At 38.1% G+C, this 22,677-nt stretch overlaps 3 protein-coding genes across 7 annotated transcripts in view; 1 reads left to right on the forward strand and 2 right to left on the reverse strand.

Annotated features, from left to right (window-relative positions):
- Positions 1–5,394, reverse strand: part of clip1a (CAP-GLY domain containing linker protein 1a) — a 34,448-nt gene extending 29,054 nt beyond the window's left edge. For 2 of the 4 annotated variants that reach the window (XM_047818850.1, XM_027145611.2), the window contains exons 1-3: positions 5,287–5,394; positions 986–1,226; positions 306–844 (exon numbers count right to left, since the gene is read on the reverse strand). In XM_047818850.1, the coding sequence (XP_047674806.1) occupies positions 306–844; positions 986–1,079 (633 nt within the window). In that variant the 5' untranslated portion in view covers positions 1,080–1,226; positions 5,287–5,394. Of the gene's footprint in view, positions 1–305; positions 845–985; positions 1,227–5,171 lie in introns of all 4 variants that reach the window. The other 2 variants (XM_047818851.1, XM_027145610.2) reach the window with 2 other exon arrangements.
- Positions 5,395–8,561: 3,167 nt separating this feature from the next.
- On the reverse strand, positions 8,562–15,664 carry zcchc8 (zinc finger, CCHC domain containing 8). 2 transcript variants are annotated; one of them, XM_027145698.2, is made up of 14 exons: positions 14,984–15,661; positions 13,808–13,850; positions 13,644–13,718; positions 13,438–13,543; positions 12,536–12,616; positions 12,316–12,419; positions 12,103–12,168; positions 11,640–11,700; positions 11,416–11,552; positions 10,988–11,130; positions 10,789–10,898; positions 10,512–10,598; positions 10,319–10,433; positions 8,562–9,957 (listed from the first exon to the last, which is right to left on the reverse strand). In XM_027145698.2, exons 1-14 carry the CDS (start codon positions 15,168–15,170, stop codon positions 9,077–9,079), a joined length of 2,196 nt encoding a protein of 731 aa, XP_027001499.2. In that variant the 5' UTR covers positions 15,171–15,661; the 3' UTR covers positions 8,562–9,076. The 2 variants fall into 2 exon arrangements, with proteins under 2 accessions (XP_027001499.2, XP_047674808.1); XM_047818852.1 differs by having other exon boundaries at positions 10,319–10,598; positions 14,984–15,664.
- A 1,223-nt stretch (positions 15,665–16,887) lies between these two features.
- si:ch211-110p13.9 (uncharacterized protein LOC562347 homolog) lies at positions 16,888–22,631 on the forward strand. The gene is made up of 4 exons (XM_047818334.1): positions 16,888–17,549; positions 17,630–17,759; positions 17,855–17,988; positions 21,433–22,631. Exons 1-4 carry the CDS (start codon positions 17,427–17,429, stop codon positions 22,240–22,242), a joined length of 1,197 nt encoding a protein of 398 aa, XP_047674290.1. The 5' UTR covers positions 16,888–17,426; the 3' UTR covers positions 22,243–22,631.
- The last annotated feature ends 46 nt before the right edge of the window (positions 22,632–22,677 follow it).

Here is a 22,677-nt window from a genome sequence, read left to right on the forward strand (position 1 = left end):
GCTATAAAGTCCATTAAAGACGGAACTATTGTTTTTATTTTGTTACATTAGTATATTTCTACCTTTTGGTAACTGCATGATAATATTAACCAGTCTTGTTTGTTAGCAGACATTAATCTTACTACACCATGATATCTATCATTAACCTTAAAACAAATGTACTTTCTATTATAGGTTACACACTGTTTACCTAGTAGCTGATATTCTTTACATAAAAGTCAGCAGGCATTACATTCAGTAACTCCAGATCAGGTCAGGACACGTCACGTCACAGCATAGTAGTTTTAAATATAAATCATTCTCACCAGGACTCGGTCACCCATCTTCAGCTCACGCTCTCCTTTTTTCACTGAGCCTGCCTCTGATAGGTTGGACACTGATTCGGAATTAGTGCAAGTCAGGTTTGAGTCAGGCTTGCTAGTTTTTTTGGTTGTTGCACTATCCGCTGGAGCGGTTGCTGGAGCAGTTACTGGAGCAGTTACTGGAGCAGTTGCTGGAGCGGACCCCGGATCTGCCGTCGTAGGGGGCGTTGGGGATGCAGGTGCTGTTGTCGTGCCATTAGCTTCACCCTCAGTTCTAGAAAGCTTGGAAGGTCGTGTAAAAATACCCCTCAAAGGTTCAGATTGAAAGTAACGCACCCCTGCCACTGAGCCATCGTTTTTTCCTATGGCCTCATCCAACACAATGCCGGCCCACTGTCCTGGGGCAAACTGGGTCTCTCCCAGAAACTGAATGTAGCCTGGCTTGTTCCCATTCACCCACACACGATCCCCAACTTTAAACTCTTTCACTGTGTCTGGGCTTTCAGATGATGCTTTGTCACCAGAAACTGCTTTAGCAGCAACTAGTAAAATGAACACAAAAAAACACAAAAACACTAAACTTGGTAAAATGGGTGGAAATAAAAATTATTATAGTTAAAAAAAAGAAAGAAAGACAACATATACAAAATGGTGGCTGAGAACCAAAAGAGAAGTGGACATACTTGATGGGGACGTCTTGGTGGTCGTGGTCCCAGTCCCAGTCTGTCTGCTGATCTTGGTGGGGGCTTTAAGCCCACTGGGCTTGGCCGTACTCATAGTTCCTCTGTATATTCCTTGTCAGCTGGCTGTGCTTTGTTACAAAACATTGACACTGTCTTATAACTTGTAGCACCACATTTACAGTTTTATAAGAGAGACCAGAAAAAGGCACAAAAGGGAAGTGGGGTATGAAAAGTGGTGATTCTGTAAAGAGAGTGAAGAGGGAAGAAAACAAGCATCAGCAAAATGATGGCAGGAAGTCAACTAGCAAAATGTTTAGGTTGAACAAGATCTAAAAGAAGTGTTTGAAATATATTGGAAGAGTTTTTGTTTTCTTTGCTTTTTCTAAAAACATCTCATTTTGGGTCTGGGATCCTGAAAACTGAACAGCTTTAACAAATTAAAACCCAGTCTTTCACTGACCATATAATTTCACACATGAAATGAAATCCTGTGTCTTCTGGGCACCAGTAGATCAGTTAGGGTTCAAGAAACTCAAACTGGCCCACCTTTGGAATATTTCTCCTTACTGTAATGTGTTACATCAGGAGTGTTTATCTAGACTTGCATTATAGTTGTGGAGGTCTGTAGGATTAGAGTTTGCAGAAAAGCAGCTCAGTTACTGCTCTAAAGTCAGACCACAAACAGGAGCTACTGTGGTGGAGCGTCAAGTACAACATGCCTGACTAAACAGGACTTCAGCAGCAGACTTCATTTTTATCAAGTAGAATAAAGGCTGACCAAGCTTTCTGCACACCAGAGAAAGGTATGTCACACGTGGAAGTGTTTCAATCCACACAGGCTGCATCAGAGGAGTGTTAGAGACAAGCTAAAGTCAAGCCTGCCCTTGTTTCACACTTTAACGAGTAATGTGTTCAGCAGCTATGTTTGGCAGGCAATCTGGGTGACCCTGAATGCTGAAAGGCTTCTGTGTTTCAAACAGCAATGAACTGACTGCAACTGTTTTTTTGACAAAATCTCAAGAATTTGGCTGCTCGTAGTTAATCTTCTATCAAACTGTTTAAAGTAACTGACACTGCAATAACACTAAACAAGATCAGGTATGCCAGCCACAGGCAACTGAATGAGTCTAAATGTCTGCAAAATCAGACTTAGTTTAAAAGAAAAAACACAGATAAATGCATGGAAGAGGCCAGATGTTCCCACATCAGTCAGGTGCAAGTGCTGTTCATGCTGGCAGGCAGAAGCCTGAGTCCATCAAGTACAGCTTGAAGATGGGGCAGGAAAACATGCTTGACAAGTTTCAGCAGGATGTCGCTCAACATGTTTGTGAATAATCAGACAATATTATATATAATTATAACACTGTCCATAATAAAGCCCTGAGAGCTATAATGTTCATATTAATGACCAAAGCGGTGTAGTAATACATGCTGTTTTAAGCATGAGTGTAAAACATACAAACGGTTAAAAATACCCTCAACTAATGAGTAGTCATGTGATGTAACCAGAGTCATCATGTGATGAAGCGGATCCTAAATCCTGACAGAGGATCCCGGTGTATTTTCAGATACCAAAAATAAACAAGGATTGTGACTGAAGAATTGCTAACAGACAAATTTAGAGCTGTTTCCAAAAACAGGAATCCGTTACATTCAGCACATCATCAGTCACCAAGGAACCAAATTCTCATTCACTAATTCAACAACCAGAAAAAAGACTAACGAATTGTTGTTGTTTTTTTGCCACACTGTGATTAAGTATGACAACATTTCTTAATGTTGTGCTGTTGGTTGGATGCGTGTTATTTTAATAAACATGTTAACATCTAAGCACAAAAACAGAAAAGCACAACATATTCACCTTGAATTAAAACATTTAAAAGATGCTAATCACACAAGAGTGTGCATATAGGAAAATACATCATCTGCAGCTACAATGAAATGTCTGCTGAGCCAAGAACTCAATCAAATCCCATAATTCCAAGTAATAAATATGTTTAGCTTCTCATATTTATTACACTGGTTTCTGCTTTTAGCCTGGATCTGAGAAAGCAGAACATAACTTTCAGTTCAGTAAAGTCTAGAAACTCAATCTAAAGTTCAGTCTTGCTGGCTGGCATCAACAAAAGACAACACTCCTGCAGAAATAAAGTCCATAAAGAAGTTCAGTACTGACAATGATGTCATGACTGTTTTGGTTCCCTGTTATTACTTTATTAGGACACATGGCAGCGGTGCATTATGTCAGGAAGTGGAAGAGCTAAAAGTGAATGTCATTACAGGATCTTCAGGACAATGTGTCCAAATACACTTCATGCCATTAGAAGAACTCTGAGACTCATCTATGTGTGTATGTGTGTGTGTGTGTGTAAATTATATATATATACATATACACACACATACATATATGTATGTGTGTGTATATGTATATATATATAATTTCCTATATATATTTATATATTAAATAAATTATAATATATATTTATAATATATATTAAGTAAATTATATATATACACATACACATATACACACACATACATATATACACACACATACATACATACACATATATATACACACACATTATATATATATATATATACACATACATACATACATACATACACGCGCACACACACACACACACAATCCAATGCAATCGAATACATCATCTACATTGGACTTTAATTGTAAAGTGTCACTAAATGCCACACACACACAATTTATTGTCATGGTCACTGTACAGAGTATTTTTTGTTAGGATAACAGCAGGGTTGCCTTATCCGGAAAGGGCCAAAGTGGGAGCAGGTTTTCATTTCAACCAAACAGAAGTGACACCTGGGTCTACTAAAGCCAAGAGCAACTGATTAAACAGGTGAATCAGGTGTGGCTTCTGCTTGAAAACCTGCACCCACACCAACCCTTTGTGGTTACTATTGGACACCCCTGATTTAGAACATACCTAATAACATGCACCTCTTCTGCTATGCATCTTGTCACCTTCTCAGATTCACCCTGATATGCTCTTTTAATACCTGGAGCTTTCTGTGTATGCATCACTCACCTTCTGCAGCTGTACATGTTCTCACACAGATAACACATTCATATTTTTGAGATATACTCACTTGGTTTGTTTATGTCCATTTATTACAAGTACACTGCTGTTACATCCATACAAATCTGTTTCTATATTGCACTAACTGCTCATATTATTATACAAACACTCTACATTGTATTGCTAATGTAAACACTTGATATGAGAAAGTGAAACAGTATATCAATTCCTCTGTATGTCTGTACATAGGGTGGCATTGACAATAAAGAACCTTGAGATTTTACAAATTCTCACCTGGACACTGTTTATTAGTTATGTAGGAATTAATAATTCACATTGAAAGCATCCTGAGTTCACATCTACACCTGGAACTCATTTCTAACCACTTTCTATCTGTTCTGTCTGCAGACGAGGAAGATACCTTATGAGTTCGTCACTGACACTTAAGGACAAACACACATCAGGATTTCTGTCATTTCTGAAAAGCTGCTTTGGGACAATGTGTACTGTTAAAAGTGCCATTCAGCTCTGTCCTGCCTCAGAGCTTCATTTTAGTCAGCGAAATGAGGCAAAAGCCATTAAACAGTCGCTTTCTGAGAACCATGACAGTTCATACTGTAGCGATATAACCATATAAAATGCCTTTCTATTTACAGGTAAGAAAGTCCAGTGTGTGTGTGTGTGTGTGTGTGTAAAGCGTGTTGACCTGACCCAGCTACGACATTCCGCAATGTCACTTCTCCTATGCTAAAAAGCTGCCTGGCCACGTCTATACTCTCTCTCACTCAGACACACACTCAAGCACTCTCTCACTCACACTCACACACACACACACACACACTCTCTCTCTCTCTCTCTCTCTCTCTCTCTCTCTCACTCACACACACACTCACAGTTACTCACTCACATACATACACTCACTCTCTCTCACACACTCATTGCTAACACAAAAAGAAAAGACCACTAGCTAACGGCATCTAGCCTGCAAGCTAAGCTTAGCATTTTCCGGGAAATTCCTTCACCTTGCTAAGCTAGCAGGTTTAAAAAACTGAAATCCCACCAAATCCCACCTTAATCCTCTTTAAAACACCCCCTAACGCTTTAATCCGAACACGAGGCCATTTGTTTACCTGTTAGATCCAAAGAAAACAAGCAACTCTACGCAGACGAGCAGGTTTAATCTCTCTGACTTCTACTTGTTAGGATTTAACCGGGGAACTTCAGACAGTTAACGCAGTGACGTACCTCTAGTGGCGACGCTGGCCCCGTGGTCGCGTCCTAAACCGCCAGCTAGAACACTAAGTAGTGTGCTAAAGTAGTTTAGTACTAACAATGACGCGTGTTATTCAATCTGGTTGTGAGCGTTTAAAGTGGTTCGGTAGTCGTTGTATTCATTGAGATCAAACGATAAATGTAGGAGCCCAAAAGGTAAAAGGGTTTGAAGTCATTATTATTATTATTATTATTATTATTATTATTATTATTATTATTATTATGAATAAAGGTGTGGCAGTGCACTTAGCTCAGTGTTCACTTGAGTTTGTTTAGCAGAAAATGTTGAACTAAATTTTTATGAAGACAACAAATGACTGAATTTTTAATTGTTTCTAAATTATAAATCATAAAGTGCGTTTTTTTTTTCGAAATAAACCTCGCTTTTATGTCATCAACAAAATGTACTATAGGTTTAATAGATAAATGTACAAATACTACCAAACACTTTACTTGGAAGGTTGGTGTGATAAAGAGCTTCCAAAAAAGTGTCTTCAGAAGTGCAGGTGATTCCCAGTAATCTCACAAAAGAACATGATTATGTGACCGGTATTGTACTTTTTTGATCTCTTAGTTCCAGTGAAGGAAGATTGAATTCTATAGCATATAAAAAGTTTGTGGACAATTGTGTGTTTTCAACTTTGCAGAAACAATTAGGGTTAGACTCCCATATAGGTGTCCACAGACCTTTGGTCATAATGTTACCTGATCTTTTTTCTGCTGGTCATTTTCCAGACGCAGTAAGCAAGAAATACTGACAACTGATTTAGGCAGGACTCAAATCCCACAGGAAGTCCAGTAATAATTCATTTGCCTCACCTCCTAATATAAAATGAACCCAGCCCATCATCAGCACCTACATTATAGACTGTGACTAAATTTGAGATCATAGCACATTTAAAAGGGAAAGCACCATAAAGAAATTTTTACTTCCATCGTTTATCCAAATTGTAGTGTTGTGGTAAACCCAGAGCCTACATATAAAACACTGAGCATGAGGCAGGATCACTCAATAGATGTGAGTCCAGTCTATTTCAAGGCACTATGCACACTTACACTGTCACACACTTCCATCCCAACTACGTGGGAGGAAACCAGAAAACCCAGAGGAAGCCCATATGGACAAACATTTCAGCTCCCAAAAAAAAAAAAATAAACAAAAAATTGTTTACATCAAACCAGATCAAGGGCAGATCTAACTGGATTTGTAAAGTTCGTGGTGACAAACCTTGATGGTTGCTCGTCAGAGTATTCACAAGTATTCACAAAGGCCAGTATGCCAATACTGGAGTGGATACAAGCATGCAACATCACCCGTCATGCAGTTCCCCTCATTGTGCGGAGTGTTTTGATATACCACATGTCCATTTTGTGGTCATTTTTTGTTTTGGGGGCAGGGCTGCACATGATGACATTGTGCCTAAAGTATTAGATGGCTGACAATACTCAGGATAATTTTTTTAATGACTTATTAATCTATTATTTTTTTATTAGTTATCAAACATCTGCAAGCTTGCAGTATGTAGCATCAACTATTTGGTGATAATTTATCTTTATTTGCATCTGTTCTGTTTTTTGTCTTGTAGTCCTTTTTTGTTTGTTTTTTTCTTGTTTGTTTGATGCAAAAGCACCAAAATGAACCAAAAAATGTGAGGGGATGTCCTGTTAGGAAGAATAGGTTGATATTAGTCAACCAGCTTTTGCTAGCATTAGCAATTATTTACAAAGCTGTGAGGCAGCATGGTGACAAAACCACTGTAATGCTTCTTCTTAAAGATGTTTCATGCAGTCAAATGTATTAGAGCCAGGTATGCTTAATGAGGCACAGACTCAAAAACAATGAAAATGATGCATTGCAATGAGGCAGTGTTACTGCTGCTTCTTTCTGTACATACCAATCCCGCCCTAACCCTACCCGTGGTTGTAGTTTCATTGCATGGTGATAGATCTACTGTACCTGGACTGCCTGTGACCCACGGGATTGCTGTGGATAGAACCACTTGGAGACTTTGATCTGCCATTGAATTGGTCATCTTTGTGCTCACCTTTTTTTTTTTTTTTAACTTTAAAACGTGTATGCCATTTCTATACTTCTGTAAAGCTGAGACAATGTCAATTGTTAAAAGCAATATAAACTGAACTGTGCACACACACAGTACATGGAAGACAAACATGCAGCGTATGACTTTTTTGGCACCTAGGTGGTAGAATGGAAGTCCCTTAAATATCCATACAGCAACAGGTCTTTTAGACTCAATATTCTTCACACTTCACTTACTGAATCATGTGAAGACTCCCAACCGGTTCAGATCCAATCAGGATCAGGCCTTGACAAATGCTACAAATATGAATAAATACAAATATCTGTTCTCTCCCATGTTCGGTTCCGATTTATAATCCCACTCACCTGATGTCACCTTATACCATGATGGAACAACTTAAGCAGGCTGTGCATGTTGTGTCAATAGTTCAAGGTCACACCTCTATTCAGCCATAAGGAGAAACTATCAGCCCTGGCAAAACTGTACAAATATTTGGGACTTCCCTTTTTCTATTTAGATAAGGGGATTTTACACCTGCTGTGTATGGACTCCAGTAGTGGACTTTATTTAAACGCAACAATGGAAGTCTATTTTCTTTCTATTTAAACCTGGTTTCTCTTACTTATAAGAAACAACATTTAACAAATGAATCAAACAATAAACCCCTAACCTATGACCAGCTTTACTTCATTTGACCTCATAAGCAATTTTAATACTGCAGATGTACAAGATTGAGGCATTTAGGCTTACCATGAATTAAATCAGATTCAGACTCCTTAAAAGCAGATTAACAAAAAGCTTATTCAGCAAGCAAAGCATCACTAGGCCACACAAATATACAAAGCATCAGTTAACTGAATGATTCTTGATGACAAACTTTTTTTTTGTCATAAGCAGAAATGGGCTAATGCATGAATTTAAGCTGTAAGCAGACATTGTTGTATGAAGGTAGAAACACACCACAGCTGATTCACCTACCAGAAGATGGTGGAGGAAACAGGAGAACGCAGACAAAACCAAAACAAATGCATGAAAAATATGTGAAGCACCACAGAGATATCAAACCTTGGACCCTGGAACTGGGATTCAGCAACTGTACCAGCTCCTCCATGTGGCGGAATTGCATCTTAAAACGGTAACCTAAAAACAAGCTGTTCTGTGTGGAGACCATTCAGTTATTGAAGGAGAGACAGCTGCTCAAGTAGCTAACTATAAAAGTGAAAACAAAGGCTTTTATTTTTTATGAGCCCTTAAATAGCTGGATTTTGGCCATAATAAAAGCAGTTCAGGGTAGACTTTGTAAAAATGTAGCCTTAAAGATAATTTAGTGTTAAAAATAATACACTGAAAATGTATATCATTAATGATGGCCAATTTGAAAAATTCCTCTCACATGGCAGGGGAAAAAACTGGGTGTACCACTGGCATCTTAGCAACTTATAAGAACAAAAAGGAGTGGTTTATAAAACTGTACATACGTAAAATACTAGTCCAAACCATAGCTTACAACAGCAGTCATTTGTGAAATTAATAAAAAGCACAAGCAAAATAACTAACCTTTTTTGGAAAATAAATGGTTTGTTTTTTTTTGTATAAAAATTGCAAAATAAAGATGGACATCCAACTCCACAGATGTAGTTCATAATCATCCCATAAAAAACCCCCAATGTGTTCAATTCACATACATTATTCCCTATTCATACATTTAAAGAACCTAGAAGTCAAGAATTTAAGTTCTTGTTTTTTGCCTGATTTCGAGGGGATTCTTTGAGCAAGTCTCGAATCCTTAGGTAAACCCCTGTTGCCTCAGCAACTTCTGTGAACTCAGGGGTGTCTTCAAATGGGATTATACCTTCTGCAAACTTGCTTCGGTGTGGAACGCTTGTTACTTTCTTTAAATCAGGTTCTTCATTCTCTTCAGCTGCTTGTGCATCTGATGTGGGCGTGCACTTTTCTTCAGAAATGTTACTTACTCTGTTCTTTTCAGGGTCAGAATCATTACTTTGAGTAAACTCATCCAGAACTATTAGCTCATCATAAGACTCTGCGCCTGTGTCTTCAGTAAGAGAGTCATTGACCTGACTGTTGCTGCTTTTGTCTTCGTCAGCACTGCTTACTGGGACTTCGACAGGTGAAGCAGGCATGCTTAAAAGTTCAAGGTCATGGTCAGAGATCTCCTCAGCCTTCGACCGGGATTCTTCCACTCCCTCCTCTGACTCAGCATCAGGCTCAACTATTGGAGACTCCCGGGGCGAGGCGATGGCAGGTGTGCCGGTTACCCCGGTGTCCGAGTCACTGTTGCCGTTATCTGCGTTCTCAAGTGCCGCCCACAGCAGCCGCTGCTGCTCCTCGAGCTCCTCTAACGTCAGCCCGTCCTCAGACTCCTCACACCCAGCTCCACTTCTACCTGACAGAACCGGAGACCCGGCGTTTGTAGGCGGTGTTGGCGGAGGCGTGCCTTTAGGAAGAGGTGGTGGTGTGGGGGTGACTGGAGGTGTTCCCAGGGGTAAGGGTGGAGGTGTGCTAATGAGTGGAGAGCCAGGAGGTAGTGGAGGCTGAAACTGGAAATCATCAAATCTGTCTCGTCTAGGAGTGTCATAATCTGTGGTCAGACACACACACGCTTTTCTCTTTAGCCTACATGTAGGTTATCAATAACTCACTCAAAAATAAGCAGCTTATGACTATTAAATAAACCACAAAACACAAAGACCTCAACATATTCCTGCAGTAGAAGAATTACACTGTCACTAGAGACTCCTTCCATAAATGTTTTTAAAAATTCCCTAGACATACAAATTCACCATATAAAATTCTTTGTTAAAAGATCACATTACTGTAATCTGTTTGTTATTAGGCTGTGCATATGTTGATGCACCACTGTGCGAGTCCCTCTGTACAAGCTGTTATAATAATCAATCAAAAAAAGCACATCAGTAAAAATCAAAACTACACAACCGTACCAGAGTCTGTGTCCATATCTGAGCTTCCGCAGAAGTCTGAATTCGCCCGCCGCTTCTTGGCCTGCTGTGGTGTTAATTCATTCTCATGGCTCCTTTTCACACATTTGGAATCAGGCTGTTGACAGACAGGTGGCCAATATTTACACACGTACAAATATACAATCGTCTGGAAACAGAAAGGAATTGTGTTTACCGCTGGATACATATTGGACAAGTGAGCAGCAAACGTTGGCTTCCAGTGTTGAGGCTGCATTGGGATGGAACCAAATGACCTGTAATCCTGAGGAGAAAAACAACATGAACTTTCTATAAGCTTTCTGAAGAGCTTCATGCTTACTGTCCCAGTGAAAGAACAGGCATAGCAAGAGCCTAAAGACCACTATTCAGGTAATAAATTGAAGAAGAAAAAAAAAGAAAAAGAACCAGATACAGAAACAATATAAAAGCAACCCACACCAGCGTACACTTACATCTCTAACATTGGGGGGCGCAGACACATTAAAACCAGGGAAATCCACTAGCTTTGAGACATCATAGCATACATTTTGGTTAGAGCTGTTTGAGTCTTCCTCTCCCGAAGCTTGGAAGACAAATTTTGTATCAATCAATTCTCAGAAAAGCAAACAGTTTATTTGAGAGGGGAAAAAAAAAACACCACCACTAACTTACTTTTACCATCATACAGCATCAGGCCTGAGTTTTCCAGCTCAGCTTCCTTTAACCAGCCGGGTGGGTAGCCCAGCTCTCTCATGCGGTAAATAAAGGGAGGGAGTGTGTTAGCAACAATGCCAAGGGCATCCAGGAGCTCCTTACTGCAAAAAGAAAATGTTTTAAACTGTGCATAAAACATGATAGAACCATGTACAGTATTTATTTTTTTTTTTAAAATTGAGCATTACTGATATTTGGAATAAGTTTGTCACCTTTGAGACTGTCAGTGCAATATACTGTATAATCAGATACTATTTCTCATCTAAAATGTATTGTACAATCAGGAACTTAATATTCATGTCAATTGTGCTTCCTAAAGCACAAAAAGCAACCCAAAAAAAGTATTTAAAAGACATTAGTGTGTGTGGTACAAGTTAGTTAGTGACCTCACTACTCCCGGCTTGTACTTAGAGAAGCGCTCCTCCACCTCATCCGCATGGTACCGCTGGTTATTCAGAACGTTGCCCTGGTTGACTTGTGCAAACTCTTTTCGCTTCTCGTTGATTCGTGCCATGTCTCTGGGCTGGAAAAACATTTTTTAATCTGGGCTGGAAAAACATTTTTTTTCAATAAAGCCTTTTTTCATTGTGACAGCTCACAAAAGGATTACCTTTGGACAATCGCGCAGTTGGTGGTCTTCAGCGCCACAGTTAAAGCAGCATGGTTTAGTCCTAAAAAAGGCCATCACATAAATGAGTATAAAACATTTGCTTTGGTTTCTATAGAAATCACCAATTCACTTCTAATAAAATCTAAGAAACTAATTAAAAATATAACAAGAAAAAGATGTGTAACTGTTACTATAGTGAAACTTTCTATATAAATGTTTATAGAATATTTTATGTAAGGAGTCTCCAGTCAACAGTTATGTTTTCTGTCTCATCAAGATGAAAAAAGGAGAAAGGAACAACACAAAGCCACAACATTAAACTCTAACAATACAATGATAAACAAATTGTAATTTAACATTCATTTCTTTTACTTGAAGTCACTACAAAGCAAGAACCAGACAGTGATCAGAATTGTGTTATGAACAGATGGCGCAGACTTGTCAATTCTAGCCAACAGCGTACCTCTTCTCTTTGATCTGCACTTCCTGTCCCTCCAGAGCAATTACCTGGCCAAACACTTGCTGATACCTTTTGAAAATGTCATTAAGGAAGGGATACATTTGAAAGGCATAGACAGTGAGAATATATATACACACACACACACAACAGGGATATAAAGCAACAAGTCATTAGGAGGACAATGAAACATGCATACAAATATCATCTTAAGGATACTTGGGCACGTCCCAGCCATCGGTCAGCTGGGGATTTTCATTGAGAAGCGGCTGACCGAGTTTATCCAGACAGAAGGAGGTGAAATACAACACACTTCCCACCACCTGCACAAAAAGAGAGACAAAAAAATTCTCTACACATTATTTAAAATAAATAAATAAATACATACATAAATACGAACATTCAGCTGTACATAATAGAATTTGTGAGAAATCCTCACACAGAAAGCATCTCGAATGTGTTTTCCAGTTGAAGCTTCAGCATTTGTTCCCTGGTTTTCATCCATAACAAAACTCGAGTTCTGCATAAGGAAAAAAAGTCACATGATGATCATAAATTCTTGACTAACACAAATTGCTGATTGGTCATTTTTAGGATTAGATTAGGCTTTGGACATCGCAATCCGTGTCAGAGCTGGTCCCCAGGCTTACATCCCCATGCTGTATCATGCTGACTAGAGCCAGGTCATGGTTCATAAACTAGAGTTCCACCTCTCTCAATCAAAATCTCTGGAGGTGTAACACCCAACAGTTGATCATCACAGTCATCACAGACAATCAGTGACTCCAGCCAACTGAGTCATGGACTGCTCTAACTGCAACCATCAGGCAGACAGTATTGCAGCATCAAAACCCCACCAGCAGGTTGCAGGACACCTTCATATTCCAGACCAGCTGACTGTTAACTCTAAGCAATAACATGACCATAAGAACACACTGACCTTTAACAATCACACTGGACTCAGACTGATGGATACACCTGAGATCAGACTCTGTCTTGTACTTGTATGTGCAAGTACTAGTATCTCCCACTGACACCCTGTGACTGTACATTTACAGTTGATTATAATTTTCACTTGCTTACAGCAAATTAACACAATCTTTTGTCTGTGTTCAATGTTTACAGTTTGCTGCTTTGTGTACTCAGTTCTGGTCAAAATTGTAAATCCATAGATGAAGAACTTTTATTGTATGGACAATTAATCCAATCTCCATTCACATGATAAATGTGAAAACGAAACAAAACTAACATACTTTATGAAGAAGAAAGTAGTTTAATTCACTGAGCACTAAGACCCAAGCGTAATTTATTACCCACTAACATAGGACCTGATTACCGTACCTGTGGCTGAGGGTGCAATGCAGACGCTTGTTGGCCATTATTCTGCTGAAACTGGTGTTGATGAATCAGACTGACAATGTAGTCTTCAATGTCTTGACGGCTCTGTCTGAACACACAAAGCTCAAGGGTTGAACCGGTTTCATCAAACTGATCGCTACTCCGAGATGAAAAAAGGACAAAACCCTTAAATAATAAAAAACACTTACTTTGAGATAGTGTTGTTTCCGAAGAGAATCTGACATAAAGGACCATCGACTTTTGAATTGACAAGGCTGATACCTCTGCAACACAAGAGTTTATAAGCACACATTCAGTCATTAGTTCATCTGTCAGGATGAAAAAATAGTTGCAAAAAAAAAAAAAAACTCACGCAGGACGACTTAAAAAACGTAACTTTCTCTTCAGTTCATCATGTGAACTAGTGGTTAAGGAGGAAAAAAAGGATAAATCTGGAAATTAAAAATCTACAGCATCAAATAGATCAGGGGTGAAGATGATCAGTGGTTTAAATGCTTGCATTTTCTTGCAAGAATTAGGTGTCATCCTGTAAGCTCTGAGTAAAATCTGCCTCTTAACATTCCCATCAAAACACTTCTGTAGCTTCCAAGTAACAAGGTTTCATCTCTGTACCTGCGATTTTAGAAATGTCGTCAAAACAAATGACCTGAAATAGACTTGATTTGTATTTAAACATAACTGAAACAAACGAGTGTTTCAATGAATTAAAAACAGTGATGCATCTTAACTTATAGGCCATTTGTAATCATTACACATTCGACTGCAATGGTTTTATTGTCCAAAACACAAATAGCGAGTCAAATCCACTTACATGTACATTTACTGATGCATTTATACAGTGCAATTTCCACCTTTAAAAGCGCTCATTCTTATAATTTCTTCATTAAAAAAACAAAAAACAAACAAACAAAAAAACAAAGTTTAATTCCCTAAGACTACCAAAGCAGCCTTCAGTCAGACACCAGATTTACATCAAACAGAACTAGTGCTGCTTAAAAAAACTACTGAATCGTTTCAGCACAAGGCTTAACAGTCATTACAAGTCATGTAAGACTTTGGGAGAAAAAAATGTGTCCCATATTATCAGAAGTCAGATTAGGATTTTATGTCTCGAAGAAAAAAATGAACAGTGGAGTGGAACTTCCCCTTTAATGTCTATGAAGGCTCACAGAGGAATCAGGACATTCCTCCTGATGGTCCTCTAGAGACAACAAAATTTACTGATCGTCTAGCTTCAGATACAAATGTGCAGTAAAAGATAAAAGTTTAGAGTTAAATCTTAACGTTAGAGTTAATAACGGTCAAATGAAACAGCTTTAGATCGCAATGTTGATGTCTGTTAGCTGTTCAGTTGTCGGTGATTTAACAGTATATATATCTCTAACCCTCTATAAAAACAAACAAACAAAAACAAATAAATAAACAACCAAACAAACACCCAACATAAAGGCTTCCGGACACTTTTAACTCCTAGCGCGCTAACTGTTAGATTAGCTTAGCCTTAGCTTAGCCGCTGTATGAAGGATATTCTCCGTCTTCAGTCGAGCTATAGTCTCCTCACAGACCTCTATCCTCTCCCGGAGATCCGGAGCTTCTTCTTCATCATCACTAAACCTGATGTGTTTCGCGAGAGGAGCGTCTGCTTCGAACTGCTCGAACAGCTCACTGTCGCCGAAATCCACCTCCATATTTGTTAGTTTCGTGCTTGGCCACATGGGGTTAAAGGGCAATACGAAGAAGCGCAAGAGCTCTGATTGGCTGAGATCGTTTTATGCACGCGCCGCGGCCCAATCCGCACAGAGGCGAATAAACAGCGGCGGAAACATGCGTTTGTGTCTCACTATGGGACACGTCCCTTCATCAGAAGCCAGGTCACATTACATGACGATTGTGTGTTACAGGAAAGCGCGTCCACAAGGTTCCGACACTCATTCGCTCAGTGTTCAGCGAGTTCGGAGATTCCCAGTTGTTCAGTGGTGACGACAGATGATGCGGTGCTGAACACAAACACACCACCTGCTCACAAGCACTTTACACGCTCAAAACTCAATGTCGCCAACACACCGACAGAACAGATAATTACACCACCTGGAGGTTTGTCGTGATTTGGTTGGCAGCTGAGGTCTGTGATGGTATTAAGTGAGATGTCTCAGCAGATCCTTATTTACTCCCCTTATACTGAGACAAGAAGCCACGCCACAGACAAGCGTCATGTCTGCCAGCCAATAGGAACTGGCGAAATGCGAGAGGGCTCGTGAGGAACAGGCGGAAGGGGCGTGTCGCATAGTGAGACCCCGGGATCAGAGAACCTATAGTTTAATATACAGGCAATCAAACATCATAAACAAATAGACAAAGCAGGAAAATTTATCACTGCACAGTTTTCCCAATAAAGACCTTAATTGTAATAGAGGCTCTGTTGCTGAATCTTTTTTATTCTTGATTATTTTCTCATTTTTGTTCATGGATCACAATTTGGGGTTATTATTATTATTATTATTATTATTATTATTATTATTATTATTATTATTATTATTATTATTATTCACCGGGGCATATGTAAGTTTAACTATAGTGAAGTATTTTTTCACTAAAAAAAGTCCTTTTGAAAATATAGTGAATTAAAGTCATTAAAACACTTCGCCTGTAGGTGGCAGTAGCTCATAGGGCTTTCAGGAAATAACCCAGTCCACACAGCACATTGAATGAATGAATGACATTATTTTATTTAAATATAATTGGTGAGTTTATTAGACAAAATCTAAGCGTAATCAGCAGACATGACTGATAAATAATAATAAATCAATTAATAAATGTTAATTAATATAAAATACCATATTAAGTCATTTATTAACAACAACTTAAATGACTTGGATGTTAAAACTTGAATTATTTGAGAAGTTGATAAACCAGAGTACTAAATTACACTTACATTGTTACTGTACCTAAGAACATTTTAATATATCTGTACTTTTTTTGTGCAAAAGGCCTTTAATCTACTTGTATAAAAAAGATTTTTTTTTCCGGCAATTGATACGTTACATTTAACATTCAATAACAACAGTTTCGTAGACCTCTCTAAAACAACCAGAAAAAAGTTTTTAACACATTTTCCCTAATGGTTAAAGAGTCTGATTCGTAACCCAAAGGTTGTGGGTTCGAGTCTCGGGCCGGCCACGACTGAGGTGCCCTTGAGCAAGGCACCAAACCCCCCAACTGCTCCCCGGGCGCCGCAGCATAAATGGCTGTCCACTGCTCCGGGTGTGTGTTCACTGCTTTGTGTGTGCACTTCGGATGGGTTAAATGCAGAGAACAAATTCTGAGTATGCGTCACCATACTTAGCCGTATGTCACGTCACTTTCACTAAAAAAAAAAGTCCTTTTAAAAATATACAGTGTGCGTTTTTGCCAGATGACCGGAGAGGGCGCTTCTGAAACGAAGTGCATCCAAAGTATCTAATCAAAATAACAACGAAGAAGAGGACGTCAACAACCCTGGTTGTGCATGCGCATTAATCACATTACAGGATATTTTTTTTAAATTAATTCTGTATTTGTTTTTAACACAGCGAGTTTATAATGTACGTTTTACATCCTCAGACTTAAACTGAGATCTGTTCATGAACACCAGGATTAAAGGAACCTTATTTATTTTTATTTACAGGCTTCAAAAATATTGGAGCTTGAAATATAGATTTTCACTTTGTTTCCTCTCCTCAAAAGTCCTGGAGGATTTTTCTTGTTTACGAAGTGTACTAGAAAACATCCGTCAACAATCCTGACACTGAAGTGAACGGTGTTTTATAACAGGATACTACAGTCTACAGTCTGGAGCCATGCATTGAATTTATTCAGTTGCCCTTTGGGTTGTGTTCATTACATTGTGTTATTACTTTAAAACACTTTAAAATCTAGAAAATTGTATTCCATCGTGTAAAACAAAAGGTGGAAACCTTTAAAAAAGTTAAATAATGAGCACTAAGACTGTGTCAGTCACCAAGTTCCCCTACTGGGAAAGTGGTAAAAGGAGAATTCGATTCTTGTATCTAGTCGGTGATAATTCCATTCAGCTGACCAAACCAAGTACAGATGAGGTAAATCATGTTTAAGCAAAATATATGCTGTTTTGTGAATGTTATGTACAATTAATAGCTATATGTTTATACTTATTAAGGAGTCAGTGATCCCTCTGTTTCTTGGAGCTGATCTTTTTTTGAACACAGACGTCCGCACAGAGAATCATCCCAGATATCATGCCAAGTTTGCTCGAAGAGGACTAGCAACCAAACTGGCTTTCGCTTCAGGTATCATATCTCTACACTAGAAACAGTCTCAAATGGTGATATTATCAGATAGATGTTGTTAATGAGCTGCTGTTTTGTCTGATGTATGTTTGCAGACTTCAGGTTTGAAGGCTTGCGAGTTCCTTGTTCCCATAACAGTTTATGGTTCTACTGTGTTCATGGGGTTTTTCGAGCAGCATTTGAACTCTACAGTAAACAAGAGCAGCTTTCAATCCTGGAGTCATTTCAGGTAGTGTATATTTCTGTTAGGATATATACATGATATATATGCAGTGTGTTTATTAGGAACACCAGTGGTCTTGTGTATTCATTCAATTCTCCAGTCAGACAATCATGTGACAGCGTTGAAAGAAAAAAAACAACACCGAAGGGGTTCACATGGCATCTGGTCGAGATTAGAAGTGTTCTTCAGGTACAGGATCCTATAGGAAGCAGCATAAAAGCGTATCAAGAACTGGGAGTCTTTTCTTTCATGGCACATGTGGTCAGGTATGAAGCTTGTGGGACAATTCATTGTGGGCAATCATTCATTTATCATTCATGTCATTAGCCACTAGTTGTGTTTTGGGAACTATTGGCCATGCCCAATTTAAATTCTTTGTGGATTTCTTCCTTTTAATGCCATTACAGCAAACACAAAAGAAGCTCATCCCTATCTAATCCACTAAACACCATATTGGCATAAAAGATCAGTAGCTGATACATTTAGCGTATCATTTTATCACTAACTAATAAAGAAAGGATGTTCTTTGAGTAAACCAGTGTTATGCTCAAACATGTTTACAGGAATTTTCAATACAGCCTTTACCTGACAGCCCTTATTTTCTATTATGTTCCCAGTGTTAGGAAAATATACAGGAGTTATGCTGAAGAGGAACTGGTTAACACGCGTGTCTTTCTGTTATTTTTGTTATAGTTTTCAAAAGTGGACTTTTTTTTTTACTGAAATAAAGATGTTCTCTGCTCAGAGTTGTACAGAAACCTCCAGAATAATACACAGTTGAGCTAAAAAGACACGTGATAAATATGTTTGAATGAAATATGAATGATACAGTATTGAGTACCACATGGAAATGTCACTGGTCTGTCTGATCTGATTTTCAGAACTGTAACACCACAGGGTCCCCACACACTATTATGAATATATTTTAAAACTGTATTATAGTGACTCATGGCATTAGTACACGTCGGTTTTTACCTTAATTCAGAGTCACATAAAAGTGAAACAGAATCCAATATAACTGTAACAGTTGAGCATTAATGGATTATTCGCTTATATAATTTTAAATTTTACTTATGTTTTGTTTAATTTTTTCCCCAGAGGACTATTAGAAAAATTATTTGTGGAGGAATAAGACCAAAATAAAACTTTTTGTTTAAAAATATAGTCATTGCAACAGACTATTTATAAAATATATACATTACAACATATACAACTTTGAACAAATGTTTTAAACTCAAGGTATCTTAAGTATGTAACCTAGTGAGCCAGCATTAATGTATTCAATGCTAGAGATTTAAGCACTTATATACGTCGCTCTGGATAAAGACGTCTGCCAAATGCTGTAAATGTAAATACATGATAAATGGGGAAAATCCTTCATGTGGTAAAAGTTTGACTATAAAAACTGCAGACATTTTGATCAGAAATTGGGGTACACCACAATGTAGTGTAACATAGTGTTACTAAATCGTGTTTTTACAAAATAGTGTTATTTTATAATATCCGGTCACCAATCAGTGTGAAAAGGGAGAAAATCGCATGTAAATATTTCATTCCTGCTGCAGCGAATGACACCAGCACACTGACGGACTGCACAATAGTGTTGATTGGTTTGCATTTTAATCTAACATATAAAAATGAACATATACAAAATAGATAGATGTCCATGGAAACTATCTGATCATCAAAGTAACCTTTATTCATAATGTTGCATATATATTTAATATATAATGCGATATAAAAACAGCATTTAATATTTATAGATTATTTAGAAATTCCTATATTTCTGCATAAATATGACCAAAAACATAATCAGATTTTTAAAGTCCTGAAAGTAAACAAAGTGAACACAAACAAATGAGCCACCGCTATTATACTTCATTTAATTATTGAGAAAAATGATCCAGAATTACATATCTGTGACTTGCAAAAGTATGTGAATCTCTGTTTTCAGTATCTGTTGTAAGCCCTTGTGCAGCAATAACTGTAAAGTTTCTAGTCACTTTTGATCAGTCCTGCACAACAGCTTAGAAGAATTTTATTCCATTCCTCGGTACAGAAGAGCTTCAACACTTGGATTTTAGTTGGTGTCCTCACATAAACAGATTGCTTCAGGTCCTTCTGCAATTTTTCTTTTGGATTAAAGTCAGGACAAAGACTGTGACATTCTAAAACATTATCTTTGTTCCTATTAAATAATTCTTTGGTAGACAGACTTAGGTGCTTGTGCTTGTTGTCACAGTGTATGACCCATTTTTTCTTGAGGATCAGTTCATGGACAAATGTCTTGCCATTTTCACTTAGAGATCACTGGCATAATTCTAAATTCATTGTTTCGTCATTGATGGCAAATTGCCCTGGCCCAGATGCAGCAAAACAGGCCCAAATGATAATACAACCACCATGTTTCACAGACTGTATAAGGTTCTTATGCTGGAATTCAGCAATTTCCTTTCTCCAAAAATAATGCGTCTATTTTTAAAACAAAAAGTTTTATTTTGGCGTTATTCCTACAGAATTTTTTTTCCCAATAGTCCTCTGGCTTGCCCACATGATCAAGGTTGGTCAGTGTTCACCTGATGGCAGACTCATGAACATAAACATAAGCCAAAGTAAAAGAGGCCTTTAGTTGCTTAGAAGTTACCCTGTATTCTGACCCAACAGACTATTACATGTCTTGCTTTTGGGGTGATCTTTGTTGGGTGACTACTTCTGGGAATGTGTCAATGGTCATAAATTTCCTCCATTTGTACAGAATCTATATGACTATGAGTCTAAAGTCTTGAGAGAGGATTTTGTAACCTTTTCCAGCCTGATGAGCAAGAATAACTCCTCAGAAATCTCCATTGTTTTTGCAATGAACATCAGACCTATATATATCTCTGTCCTTTATATATAATACAGGGCACTCCTAGAGACTTGATTGTCATCCCATTGACTTAAATCAGTTGGACTCTAATTTGACCTTGAAATAAGTACTAAACCTAAAGGTTCACATACTTTTGCCTCTCATAGATATATAATATTGGAACATCCTCCTGAATAAAAAAAATAGCAAGTATAATATATTTGTCTGGTTTGTTTGATTGGGTTCACTTTGTCAGCTTTTGGGATTTGTGTGAAAATCTGGTAATGTTTTGGGTCATCTTTATGCAGAAATATAGATATTTCGATTTCAAACTTTCAAGCGACACTGTAGATTACCACAGATTGTAGAATCAATTTTTTTGTCATTTGTATTTATTTTTGTATGATCTCGGTTGGATCACAATTTGAAGCCTAAATATAAACTTTTGGAATTCACCCACAGCAGCATTTTTTCCCCAGACTGCTAACACGTATCTGCTTTTGTATTTCTAACTTCAGAGCAAACCATAAAATGTCAGCATTCTCTTAGAAATAGCTAAAAATCATCTACAGTGTTTTGAGAATTTATATTTTCTCTTTCAGGATCTGTGGAAATCCCGGATCAATGATAATCAGCTAAACTCGGTGTACAACATCAGGCTCCAGTTAGACATGGAACCACCAAAAACTACTGCTCAAGCGACACCAATGGAATTTAATAATTCGTCTAGTGACATTTCTGTACCTGCTGAGGACAATTTAAACTCTCATGACACACTGGAAGACCTGGAGGAAGTGACCTTAGGGTCAACATCTGGTCAAGGAGATAATTGCTCTTCTGCAGACCATGATTACTGCTCCCAAATGAAACCAGTGGAGTCTAAAGAATTTAGTCTCACAGAGAGACTCCATAGCATAGGAAACAAAGTGAAGTGTACATCAATTGTGGACATGAACAGAGAAGAGACCATCTTGAAACTTCTGGATTATGTTGAATATTGGATTGATGGACAGGTGGATGAGGAAAAACTGACTGAAGCAGTAATGGTCTTGCTTCAGACTCCTTTTCATGGCTACTCCATCTATACCAGTCCTTTACTACAGGCTGTGGCAAGCTGGCTGGGTCATCAGTTCCATGAAGCCAACAGCAGCGTGAGTCACCAGGTGGAAGGATTTAAGATGAGAAATATTGAACACATCAAAGACCTGCCTCCAGCAGAAGATCTAGCAACCGAGCTCTTCCCGGAGGCCATGAGGAACTTGCTGATACACTGGATGGGCCTCAGTGAAGAAGCGGCAACATGGAAAAGGCTCAGCGAATATCCCATTGTTTTGCTCATACTAGAGTTTGCCAACCATAATCTCATCACAGGAGTGGCTCATGTCTTGTATTCCAGTCTCATATGCAGGTAGACAGACATTATTGTATTTAGGGATGTCATTGATACATACTGAGTCTAAGGTTTTTAGAATTCCTGCTTCACTTTACAGACAATTGGCCCAGTTATTTTGTTGGCTTGACTTCCACCATGTCTGGTGAAGCTAACAGCGGAATCTGCAGCATACAAAGCAATACCATAAAATTGTGTGCTCTTTGTGGTAGCAGTTTGGGGAAGAACTACATATGGGTGTCAAGGTCAGGTGTCCACAAACTTTTGACCATACAGTATACAATTTAGTTAATTATATTTTAATTTTAACCACCACAAATTTTAGCTGTTGGTCTTAAAAATGTTACATTTTAAAAAAAGTTTTTTTCTAGAATTCTAATTTGTATTCAATTAAAAGAAATGTTCATAACTCGTGATGACTATGACAAGTTAAACAAAACATTAAAATAAAAATAAA

The sequence above is a fragment of the Tachysurus fulvidraco genome, chromosome 9 (genome assembly GCF_022655615.1).
Source record: "Tachysurus fulvidraco isolate hzauxx_2018 chromosome 9, HZAU_PFXX_2.0, whole genome shotgun sequence".
Lineage (NCBI taxonomy): Eukaryota > Metazoa > Chordata > Actinopteri > Siluriformes > Bagridae > Tachysurus > Tachysurus fulvidraco.

Excerpts from the sequence above, each read along its gene's own strand:
- si:ch211-110p13.9 (XM_047818334.1), top strand. The coding sequence starts at position 17,427 with ATGAGCACTAAGACTGTGTCAGTCACCAAGTTCCCCTACTGGGAAAGT. Across the intron at positions 17,760-17,854 it reads CAAACTGGCTTTCGCTTCAG|ACTTCAGGTTTGAAGGCTTG; the intron begins GTATCATATCTC and ends GTATGTTTGCAG. Across the intron at positions 17,989-21,432 it reads CAATCCTGGAGTCATTTCAG|GATCTGTGGAAATCCCGGAT; the intron begins GTAGTGTATATT and ends TTTCTCTTTCAG.
- zcchc8 (XM_047818852.1), bottom strand. The coding sequence starts at position 15,170 with ATGTGGCCAAGCACGAAACTAACAAATATGGAGGTGGATTTCGGCGAC. Across the intron at positions 11,553-11,639 it reads AACTGCGCGATTGTCCAAAG|CCCAGAGACATGGCACGAAT; the intron begins GTAATCCTTTTG and ends ATGTTTTTCCAG. Across the intron at positions 9,958-10,318 it reads AGATATGGACACAGACTCTG|ATTATGACACTCCTAGACGA; the intron begins GTACGGTTGTGT and ends GTCTGACCACAG.